Raw genomic sequence first — 12,340 nt, forward strand, 5'->3', positions numbered from 1 at the left:
TAAATAATTTTAATACAAATTTTACTTACCCAGCATACACCACATGATAAGAATAGTTTTCACACAACAAACAAAACTTGCCTATTATGCTAACCTCAAAACACATCAGACCTTGAACTCCCAAAGACCTCAACAAAAACAGCTGCTATTACTGAAGGAAAACTGCAGATGCTCCAATCTCCTTATTCTCCCATAACGTTACCAACTTAACTGCTCAATGTGCCGTGGTTCCTTACTACAAAGCATACTGAACCATGAGCAAAAAGTTTCAGAACCATTGTTTTACATTCTCTAAAGTACTTGCTAGCAGAACTAACTTCCCCATTCAAATTTAAAGTTGTTAGGGTTTCAAAATTTTAAATCGTGTAATTTTCACAGAATCATAGAATTTCAAGTTATAAGGAACCTCCCTGGCTATCTAGTCAAAAACATACCTGGAAAAGAATCCCCTCTCCAATATGCCTGCAAAGGGATAATCCCATCTCTTGCTTGAAGACCTCCAGGGAAGAGGAAGCAGGCTTTCAGAATGAGCATTAACACCCCAGAAATCAGCAAATGCTACATATCAGGGCTTGATTGGTTTAGATTTAAGAAAGTGGAGAAAATGTTAATAATACAGATGAAACTAAAAGTGTGTTGTGAATACATTTTTTATTTGAGAGCCAGTTAGTTGTGAAGCATATACCAGCACTGCTTTGGGAGGGAAGCAGTACCGTCTAAGGCAGTCCATTTAACTTAGCGACAGCTATAATTGTTGGGATGCTTTTCTTTTCCTTTTCCTAAGCTGAAATCTGCACCTCTGTAACTTCTACTGATTGCCTCTAATTCTTTCCTCAATGGCCAAGAAGAACAAGCCAAGTCCCTGTTCCATGTGAAATCCCTTCAGATACTTGTATTAACCTGCCTTGACACAGTATCCTGAAATACTCTGGGCTTTGCCACCTGCCTTGCCATTCTGCTCCTCTAGCTACTGGCCACTGCCATCTGACACAGTGAAGTACCCTAAGGACCCACCAGTGAAGACTTCAGCATCAAATATGAAATCCTCTGTTTGGCATTTAATGCCCTTCAAAACATTCCCCCAACCCCCCCACCTTTCCAATCTTCTTACACCTTACTCTCCCCTCCCCCCACAACTACTCTTTGATCTAGTGACACTGGCCTTCTTTCCATTCCACGAAATCTGAATTCTAGGTCTTTCCATCCACCCTGCAGCTGAAGTCTTTTTATGTGTTGCCTCCCCAAATTAGTGTGAACTTCTTAAGAAGCTCTCATTTTTTTTCTTTATCAACATCCAGGATTTGTTACAGTGCTTGGCACTTAGTAAGCACTTAATAAATTTTTTTAATTCATTCATTCATTTATTCTCAACAAGCATTTATTACACATTTGCATTATACATCAGGCACTGTAAAAGGGATTGGGGATACAAAGACAGAAATGAAAATAACTGCTTCAAGGAGTTCACATTCTATCTAGGGAGCCTGATAAAGTCTCCCTCAGCCCACATATCCAGTCAGTTGCAGCATTTCTGGCATTTAACTCCTATGTCTACTAACACAGTCAATACTTTAGTTCAAGGACATTATCATCTCTTGCCTGGACTATTGCAATGGCCTCCTAATTGTCCCTCTCCCAACTCAAGTCCATCCTCCATGATTTTCCTTAAGCACAGATTTGACCATGTAAGAGATATTACACCACAGACATGAATAATCTGCAAAGGAAGTAGGCTAGTCATGAATGAAACTGAGAAATAACATGTTGATGGGTAGCTTGCACTCACAGCTAAAAAAATTTTAAGTGAACTATAGTAAGATGTCCAGTGCAATAGATAGATCCTCTATAGAGACTTTAGAGAGACATGGATAAGAATTCCACTGTGTGTGAAGGCATAGTAAGGAGCTGCTCTTGCAAAAAAAAAAAAGCATAGCCATCAAAGTAAGCTCACAGAATTTCCACGAGACTATAAAATACAGAGGAAATAAAATGTAAGGAAAACTATTTTTGGATAGAGATAGACAGCTGGTAGGACCATTATGTATAAGTTTGAAAAGGAAAAAGAAATGTTTCAATACTAATATCAGCAGACATCTAAACAGTTTTGCTTTAAAAATGATATGTTAATCAGGTAACTATTCGATCTTTACATTTTTAGAGCATTCTTTCAAAATACTGAGTCATATCAGATACCATCTGAAAACAATGGTATGTGTTCATTGTACTTTTTAAGGGAGTTGTAAATGCATTACTGTTGTTGCTGTTATTTAACGCTTTGGGTCAAAATTTGTGGAAAAAAATAGACATCACTATTTCAAAATCTTATTATTACACTTCTAATGGTCACTGTAGACAAAACATTATAGGCTTTCACATTTATCCTTATCCAGATTCTTCTGTATAGGAATGCTATATTAATCATGCCCAATTACAGAGTAAAGGGGCTTTAAGTACTGAGATTTTTGGAAATAAAGTGACCAAGAGAACAACCCAACCAAAGAAACAATCTGGGTTCCTAACAGGTTACCATAGACCTTATCTACCAGATGAAGCACTCTTAACCAGGGGTCTGTGAACTTAAAAATAAAAATAAAATTGATAACTATATTTAAATATAATCAGTTTCTTTAATAACATGGATTGTTTTATGCATTTAGACATCATTCTGAAAACGGGTTCACAGACCCCCAAAGGGGACCCTGACACACAAAGAGGTTACAAACACCTATATTAGAGAGAGCACACTGCCTGACAATATTAAGTTTCTCAAGATGCACATCTCTGAAAGTACAGAATTTAAGTCCAGTATTGCACTTTCAGAAAATGGCTCCAAAGGTTAAGCTGTCAATCTTATTCTCAGGTCACTGGACATTTAGGAGCAAGGATATTGATGTTCTCTTTTCTTCTTTTTCTTTTTCCTTGCAACAGTTGCATGATTCATAGATTGTCCTTTAGTGGTCTCCATTTTCATCTTGTTACTTTTTTTTTGCTTCTGTTTCCTGACAGCCCTGCAAAACAAGGTGTTAAATTATGTTATAGAAAAAGCACAGTGAATTACAAACACACTGCCACCCAATTAACCAGCTAACCAAATAAGCAAGTACCAGAGTTGAAAGAATTTACTGTATAATATATGCCCATAAAAATCTAACAGTAATAACAAGGAGTTAGAGGCCTGAGCAAGCAAAACGTTGCTTGGGAAAACAAATTTCTTTGAAAGATGGTTACTAGTGATTCAGATCAGTCTATCCAGAACAAACAGCACAGAGTTAAACAGACAGGCCAATGAAAAACTATTTTTTAACATCCATACTGCTCAGCTCAGCACTTCAATCTTCAAATCCTTGAATTACATTTTCTAGAAAAAGAACTAAGACTTGGGAAGTTAGCAGAGTGAAAAAAAAATGCAAAAGCATAACAGATGGGGATGACAATTGAAGGGCCCATTTTATAAGCTCTCTAGTTAATTTTCCATTCCTTATTAAATCCAACAACTCTGACAAATGCTACACAGAATATATAAAATACATGGTCACTGTCTCCTGGAATCTTGCAGTTAGTTTAAAGCAATGAATAATGAATACCAATGACCTAAAGAAGGATTAACTTGAAACTTGCCCTACAAGAGTATGAAACCAGAGTAAAAAACACTGAACTTTTCAATCTAGTGTTCTCCAAACTGACATTAGATTGTTAGCCCTTTGAGGGCATGGACTGTCTTTTGCTTCTTTTTATATAATATCTGGCATACAGTAGGCACTATATAAATGCTTATTGATTGACTGATATGAGCCAATTAGTGGTTAAGAAAGACTTCACATAAACAAAATAATTTTGTAGCTTATCATATTTTTGAACAAACTTATATGTTTATGAATTTGTCACGAGCACAGTCTAACAGCAGTGTCCACTTCCCATAGTTATTCTATAATAAAAAGAATTGGATTCACTTTTCACAAAACACAGCAAGTCCCAGGATACCAAAGGCAAAGCTTTTTCTTGATGTGTCAAAGGTGGTAACACCTACATCAAGGGCTCAAGTGTATTTAAAGACTTCACAAGCTTGTCAGCTACTCCAACTCAGCTTGTATCTGATTCCTTTATCTCTTCACTGTGGTTTTCCCATCCTTCCTTAGAAGTTATGTGCTTTTGATTGAAAGGGTCTAGGTCAGTGATAGAAGGTAAGTAAGAAAAAAAGAACAAAATGAAAAAAAGTATAGAAAGGTAATACCATCTTTTGCTTTAAAACTACTAAAGTGTCTTTTTAAGCAAATGCAAAATTTTATAAATTTCATTCTAAATAGATAATGAACCTTCTATCTATCCCCAAAATCTGAATATGACCCTCAAGAAAATACTAATGAAAACCACTGCTATAAACTGCTTGGGGGGAATAAAACTCCAAACATTCTGCAAGTGAATGTTTTCTGCTCAGGTGGCCTGTGTTACAGATCTCTGGGAAAGCACATAGGCTTTTTATTGCTATGCTGCCATGTTCTACTACATTTTTAAAAATAAGTAACTGTATTCAAAAGCTTTTTAAGCTTAGAAACTTTTATCCTAAAATATTTTCTTCATTTCAGTCATGTCTGACTCTTTGTGACCCTCATTTGGGGTTTTCTTTCTTTCTTTTTTTTTTGCTAGGCAATGGGGTTAAGTGACATGCCCAGAGTCACACAGCTAGTGAGTGTTATGTGCCTGAGGCCGGATGTGAACTCAGGTCCTCCTGACTCCAGGGACGATGCTCTATCCATTGCGCCACCTAGCTGCCCCCATTTGGGGTTTTCTTGGCAAAGATACTGGAGTGGTTTGCCATTTCCTTCTCCAATTATCTTACAGATAAGAAAACTGAGGCAAACAGGGTGTAGTGACTTGTCTAGGGTTACACAGCTAGTAAATGTCTGAGGCTGGATTTGAACTTACTTCAGGCCTGGCATTCTATCCATAGCACCACCTAACTGCCCTAAATATTTTCTAGTCTAGTCAAATATGATAAATGTCTTCAAAATACCTAGCCAAACAGAACGAAAATGCCTAGCAAGTACATTTAAATATCCCAGCCAGCCCTCCGCCCATTCACTTGCTAATTCTCTACCTCCTGGAAGTAAATAGAGGCAGACAAAAAGCATGGCAGTGGAATAATGACGAGAATTTGGCACTCCAATATTAAAAACATGCTCTTCCCATTTAGGGTCATTGCCATGGAAAATAAAGTATGTGGAGAAGTAAAGAGTCAACGGCCTGGCTACCTTGCATGGTACACAAGAGTGTTGGCCTTAGAGTCAAAAAGACCTTGGTTCAAATTCTGTCTTGTGAAACTTACTAGCTATGTAATCATGGACAAGTCACTTAAACTCTGAGTCTCAGTTTCTTCATGTGTAAAATAAGAATAATAACCATATAGTACCTATATAACAAGCTTGTTGTGAAGCTCAAATAAGATGCTATTAAGCTTCTGGCAGCTAGGTGGTGCAATGGATAGAGTGCCAGGCTTGGAATCAAGAAGACCTGAATTCAGAACTAGCCTCAGACACTTACTAGCTGTGTGACTCTGGGCAAGTCACTTCACCCTGTTTGCCTCAGTTTTCTCATCTGTAAAATGAGCTGAAGAAGAAAATGGCAAACCACTCCAGTATCTTTGCTAAGAAAACCCAAAACGGGGTCATGAAGAATCAGATGTAACTGAACAACAACAACAAAAAGCTTTGTGAATTTTAAAGCGATATGTCAGTAGATATTATTGTATTATTACTGTTGTTGCTATTCTCATTCTTCATCTGAGGAGTTCCAACAGAGGCAGTCCTATGACAGGTTACTATCTTACTTTTGTTCTTTTGGGTCTAATGTTCAACAAGGTGGAGAAATGATTATGTTTTGTAATTGGATAACTGTATTGGGATATAAGCTTAACTTCTTCATGATCACTGAAAATAACTTCAGGATATTTCTACTTGCAGACAGAATGACAGCAGAGTTTCATACTTCATCCTATTCTCAAGTGGTTTTAATTTCTTCCAACAACAGGTCTTTATATTTTGAGAGCTTTTCACTCCCTTTAGTTGAGGAATTGTAGTATTTGGTCTAGGAACATTTATTAAAAAACATTGCTTTTCTAAATAAATGTTCCTGTAGCTAATAGGCAATATGAGAGGGTCAAATTCACTGTCAAATTGTACAACACAGCTGGTTTTCATGTTGCTGCTGTGTGTTGCCATAAATAGATGATGTTGGGTATAACTTGTATATGGCTACACTAGCTTTTCTTAACCTTTTACAGGTCAATGGTATGTCCAAGTGACTGTGGGTAACAATTTAGTTTGTGTTTATGCTCCAGTTCCAATATTTGCTAATTTTCAAGGATATTTGGGGGTTTACATTTCACAGAATCACAGAATTTGGGGAACAGAAGGGACTTCACTGGCTATCCAGGCCAATCCATACCCCACACAAGGAATCCTCCCCTACAGCATTCATTTGAAGTGGCCATCCAGTCTCTGCTTGAAGACCGACAAGAAAGGTGACCCACCATGTCTCATGGTAGAAAGCCACTTAACTTCTGGATGGCTCTGACTGTCTCCAAGTGAAACCTAACTTTGCCTCTTTCCAACTGACACTCATTCCTCCTGGTTCAGTCCTCTAGGGCTAAAAAGAACAAGTCCAATCTTTCCTCATGACAGCCTTTCAAGTACTTGTACACAGCTTTCATGGTCCCCTACATCTTCTCTCCAGGCTAAAAAAAAACTCCGGTTTTTTCAACCAATCCTCATATGGCACAGATTCAATGCCCTTCATCATCCTGGTTGCCTTCTCCTATATGCTCCCCTGTTTATAAATATCCTTCTTAAACTGAAACGCCCAGAACTGAACACAATACTTCAGACAAATCAGATAAGGCAGAGTTTAAGGGGCCTATCATTCCTTATCCCTAGAAGCTACACCTCCCAAAATGCAGTTTAAGATTCAATTAGCTACTTTGGCTGCCACATCATATTGGTGACTCATACTGAATTTACCATGCATTGAAATTGTTTTTGAGATAAACTGCTGTCTAACCATATCTAACCCACCTTGTACTTGTTAATTTGATTTTTGTGTGTGTGTGCCCATGTATGAGACTTCCTATTTAACCTTCTTGAATTTCATCTTATTAGATTCACTCTAATGCTTGTATGTCAAAATTTTTTTAGAGCTTGACTTATCTAGAGTGACAGCTATCACTCCCATCTTAAGTGTCATCTGTAACTCTGATGAGCCCAGAGTTTCAGCAACTCTACTTTATATTTCCCTATATTTACATTTCATAGTATAGTTCAGGAGAAAAAAAAATCTTTTAAGTTTTTATGTGCCAGTTATATAACCACTGTTTTGCTTAATTTTTTTAAACACAATAGATATGGGAAAATTTCCTAATTAAAAAGTAAAGACTTAGCAAGAAAAAGAAAAGAAAAAAAAATAATGGTATAGCAAACTCAGTGATACCTTGAAAAAAACCAAACTCAATTTTGTTTTAAAAATATACCTAGTGGGGCAGCTAGTTGGCGCAGTGGATAGAGCACTGGCCCTGGATTCAGGAGGACCTGAGTTCAAATCCGGCCTCAGACACATAACACTTACTAGCTGTGTGACCCTGGGCAAGTCACTTAACCCCATTGCCTAGCCAAAAAAAACAAAAAAACCCCATAAAAATATACCTAGTAAATGGCCATCAAACCCTAAATTTACTAGTGATAAAACAAGATTTTCCAGAAATAAAGCCCATAAATATTATGGAAAAATAAGACAATGAATTAACTTATATAATCAATCTTTTTCACATATCCTACGAATCGATACATATGCAATAGTTCCCTTTCAAATTTTATGATTTTTTGGGTAAATTTTAAAAATTGGATAGACAGCCACAAGAGGGAGTCAGTCTCATTCCAGTTCTTCACAAAAGAAATTAGCAGCTATAAAAATGTGTTTGCTTTTAAAATGGTATAAGTTTATATTCACAGCAAAAGGGCATGAAAATTCTTGCTAGAATTACAGAATCTTTTAAAAAACATTTCAAAAATAATCACTTCCCATTTTAGCCTAGAAATCAATAAAACTCAAGTCAAGAAACATATATTAAACTCCTACTATAAACAAGGCATTGTAATTTCACTATAATTAAAATACTCTGAAAGTAATACTTAGGGTTAATTGGGAACAATAACATAAGCAGGAATCTTCAGGGAGAAAAAAAATAAAGTACTATTTTAGACTTATTCAAGCATATCACTTCCTACAGGATTAATTCTTTATATCATACTGAGATGATGAAATCTCCAACAATGAATAAAATTGAGTAATCTGAGTTACTAAATGATGTCCCTCAATTAAAGTGCTATGTACTGCCATCAAACAGGCCACCTGGGAGGAAATTCAGAGAAACAGAATGATTTACGAGAAACAACAAAGAATAAAAATGTGTTGTGAACATATATAGTACATTTTCAGGCATCCTGTTGTTCAGAGAATCACAGAGTTGGAAAAAACTCAAAAGGCAAAGTCCAGACAGTCTGCCATAGCAGGACTTTGTTTAAATTATCCAGACAACAGAATGTGTATCTTATTCCTAAAGAGGTCCAAAGAAAAATATTCTAATGTGATTCTGCTCAGTTATCTTGAAGTTACTATGACCTGTATGACAAGGACAAGTCACTTATTCTTCCTGGGTCTTAGTTTACTTACTAATCTACTTAGTTTGCTTACTAATCTTACTAATCTGTAAATTGATGGAATTTGATTGGATGATCTCTAAGGATCCCTTCAAGCTTTAGTTATGATTCTGTGTTGATTTAACAGAAAGGAAGATTAAAATCAATAAGAAGTGAGAACTAGTAACAGAGGATGTGAAGAAAACTGAAGAAAAATAACAATAGCTCACATATACAGAATGCCTTTAGGGACACAAAGCAGTTTCCTTGTAACAACCCTGTGAACTACTTAGCATAAAGATACTGCAGTACTTCAATGAATCTAAGATGTCACTTATATAAGTGTTCTTTGAATGATACTGATTGCAACTGATCTGTATATGTCTATCCCATGCCCCTCTCTTCCACGGCCTCCCATAAATCTGCCCACAGAAGGGTCCCTCCCACCCAGCAACATGCTGAGGAATTTTTCTTGAATTCTTCTGATACCCTGATGCTGGGCTGTCAATCAATTTTTCACTCTTACAGTATAACCTGTTCATCTTTTTTGGTTGTACATTTCTGTGATGAAATCCTTTACACTGTTTCTGCTCTATAACCCTTGCTTACATAATGTGTCGTACAGCCTGCTCATGCCAACCAAAGTTCCTTTCCACTAACCCTCTGGATGATGCTCAACTTTAATGACTCACAGCCATGAAACAAAATCAGAAGAATATGGATGTTATCAATATGGGCCTTTATTTCAGGGAGAAGATAGGGATCATTAAAAGAATTTAGCCATTTCCCAAAGGCAATCTAGTATACTTTTCTCTTCCTGTTTAATTCTGGGCCTGACTCAGTACACATTTGCAGTGTCTTTGAAAGAGATAAACAGATGGATGGATCTCTCTCTCTAGAGAAACATATCTATCTATATAGATATAGCTACTTCTATAGAGATAAATCTTGCCAAACACTTTTAGATGATTATGGATTTAATTTAGGAAGAGGATCTGCAATGTAAAGGGATTTGATACAATCAATACAGTGTCAACTAAAACCAGGAGTATCTGGAGGACTTTACCAAGTACAGGGAATTCCTCTTTGATTCGGACTCTGTGATGCATTCTCTTTTGTGACAATGATGAATCCCTTTAGTGAGCATACATCAATAAATCAATAAGCACTGATTAAACATCTACCAAATGGGAGGTACTATCTAAGCACTGGAGATACAAAAACAAAAAATAAAACAGTCCCTGCTCTCAAGAAGCTTATATTCTCTTGGGGAGACTATTAAAATGAAACAAGGACAATATAACTACAAGGTGGGTAGGGAGGGCAGGCACTGACAGGTTAAGGATCAAGAAAGAGGAGTAATGTGTAATGAGAAATCCACAGGAAAATCATTCTGGCAGCTATATGGAGTATAGATTGAAGTGGGAACATACTTCAGGTAGGGGGACCAATTAGGAGGCCACTGAAAGTCCAGATAAGGGGTAAGGAGGGCTTGAATTAAGGTGGTGGCTATGTAAGTACAGGTAAGTGATGTTATGGAGGTAGAACTACTGAGATTTGGCAAATATGGGGTGAAGGACAATGAGGAGCTGAGGATAAAATTGAGGTTACACAGCTGGAATGTGGAAATATGATGGTGTCCTCAACAGAAACATAGATATTTAGACAGAAACATCTTTCTGTTTGATATTAATAATCAGAGAGTGTTCAAATAAGTTCAACTCTATTGTTATATCTTAAGAAACCTTGAATAAAGGAGAATAACACAACCTCTAAGGTCTTTTTCAGGTCTGAAAACATTCCATGTTTCCAGAAACTAAGATGTCAATTTAGCATCTACTTAGCTGAAATAATAAGGTTTTTTCTAAGTAGCTTATTGTCATTACTACAATATCTCACTGTTAAAACTTGTCTGCAAATGAAGGTTAGGGAGAAGAGGGGAGAGGCATTTTATGGGGGGTGGGAGGTATGTGGGGGGGAATAAAAGGAAAACTATAGAAAGAATAAAAATAAACTTGCTTAAAAATCAGTACATATACTGTAAACTTTTTTCTTAAGCTTGACAAAGGTATAACCACATTTTCCATCTTCCTACTATGTAAGTGATCATAATAAAATTATATGAAAAACTATTTAGTATCTTCTCATAAATAGAAATAATTGATTTAACATGTTTAAGTTTCTTGACCATTTAATAATTTTTAGCTATCTTTACAAAATTACTTGAGAAAAGTATGAACATCATGGTTTTTATTTCCTAGTAAACAAAATAATTCAAATAATTCAACTAACTTGTTAGCTCTTTTAGATGTAGAGAAATTAGGACACATAGTACGTTTGTGATCTGCTTCACCACATATAAAGCAAACATCTTTAGCACCCGCACACGAATGGTTTGGAAGTGCACAGTAATTGCAAATGCTGCAGTGAATCCAAGCTGCAAAACAAAAATTAGATTTTAGAATACAATTCTAATTTAATACACTGTTGAATTTTAACAGACATTAAGATATCTTACTTTAAGCAATGTGATGACCAGGTCATTTATTCACTTAACTTAAAGTATTAGTGCTAAGGTTATAGATTAGAATACCATGTGGATAAAATGGCTTTATCATATTATGTGACCATATACTATATGTATCTCTAACCAAGCCAACAATATTCCTTCCAAAGTGCCATTAGTCATAAGGGACATTAAAAGGCTCTTAACTAATACAAATCCATCACTACCATTGAAAATGAAAACAAATGTCCTACTGAAAAAAATCAGTTGTGTTGACTTTGTAAAATGCAGGAGATGAAACACACATATATATATATGTATGTATGTGTGTATATATGAGTGTGTGTACATATGGGTATATGTATAGATGCAGATGCACACATACTATAGATACACACATATATGTACACACACCATATATACATACATAATATGTCTGTTAAAAGGGATGACTACTATCTGATGGGAAGAGGTTATAGTGGGTAGTTATAGATGTGTAAAACATAGCACCATGAAAGCATATTTTAATGTACAGAAGAAAAAAGGAAGAGAAGGGGACATAAATGTAGAGAACAATTTTTTACTACCTTGTTAAATTACAGATAGAGGTAGATTATAATTATTATATCACATATTTGAATATTATAACATACATGTTATGTTATTATATATGAACATATATAATTATAATCTCTCTCCTTCTATTAAAAAAATCTGTACAGAACAGAAGTTTAGTTTCCTATACAATATTCTTTCCAGTTCTTTGTATATTGAAATGTTTGCAGTTGTTAAATTCACAATAAAAAAAGGAAATAGTAATAAATTTTTTTTAAAAACCTAAAAAAAGGAAACCATATCTTTGGTTTTCATCACAATAATGGCAAACAACACAGAGGTCTTCAAACTCCTAAATTACTTATTTCTCTATTAAGAAATATAATAAGAAGTGGCATAGTGGACACACAGAGCCAGTCTTTAATCCAGGAAGAACCTGGGTTCAAGTCCTACTTCTAATTTCCACTAGCTATGTAATTATGGGCAAGTAACTTAATCTCTCAGTTTGTCAAGCAAAATCTCTAAGAACAAGTTGCCAATCAGCAACAGTGGAGATTTTTCATTCCAGAAGTTCTCTCCTCTGATGAAATCATAG

General features: G+C 35.7%; 1 protein-coding gene across 2 annotated transcripts in view; it reads right to left on the reverse strand.

Annotated features, from left to right (window-relative positions):
* Positions 1-1,356: 1,356 nt before the first annotated feature.
* Positions 1,357-12,340, reverse strand: part of ZCCHC4 (zinc finger CCHC-type containing 4) — a 59,482-nt gene continuing 48,498 nt past the window's right edge. For both annotated transcript variants that reach the window (XM_020992374.2, XM_020992370.2), the window contains 2 exons: positions 10,977-11,121; positions 1,357-3,008 (listed from right to left, as the gene is read on the reverse strand). In XM_020992374.2, the coding sequence (XP_020848033.1) occupies positions 2,873-3,008; positions 10,977-11,121 (281 nt within the window). In that variant the 3' untranslated portion in view covers positions 1,357-2,872. The remainder of the gene's footprint in view (positions 3,009-10,976; positions 11,122-12,340) is intronic.

Source organism: Phascolarctos cinereus, unplaced genomic scaffold (genome assembly GCF_003287225.1).
Source record: "Phascolarctos cinereus isolate Bilbo 61053 unplaced genomic scaffold, phaCin_HiC Scaffold_9;HRSCAF=440, whole genome shotgun sequence".
Lineage (NCBI taxonomy): Eukaryota > Metazoa > Chordata > Mammalia > Diprotodontia > Phascolarctidae > Phascolarctos > Phascolarctos cinereus.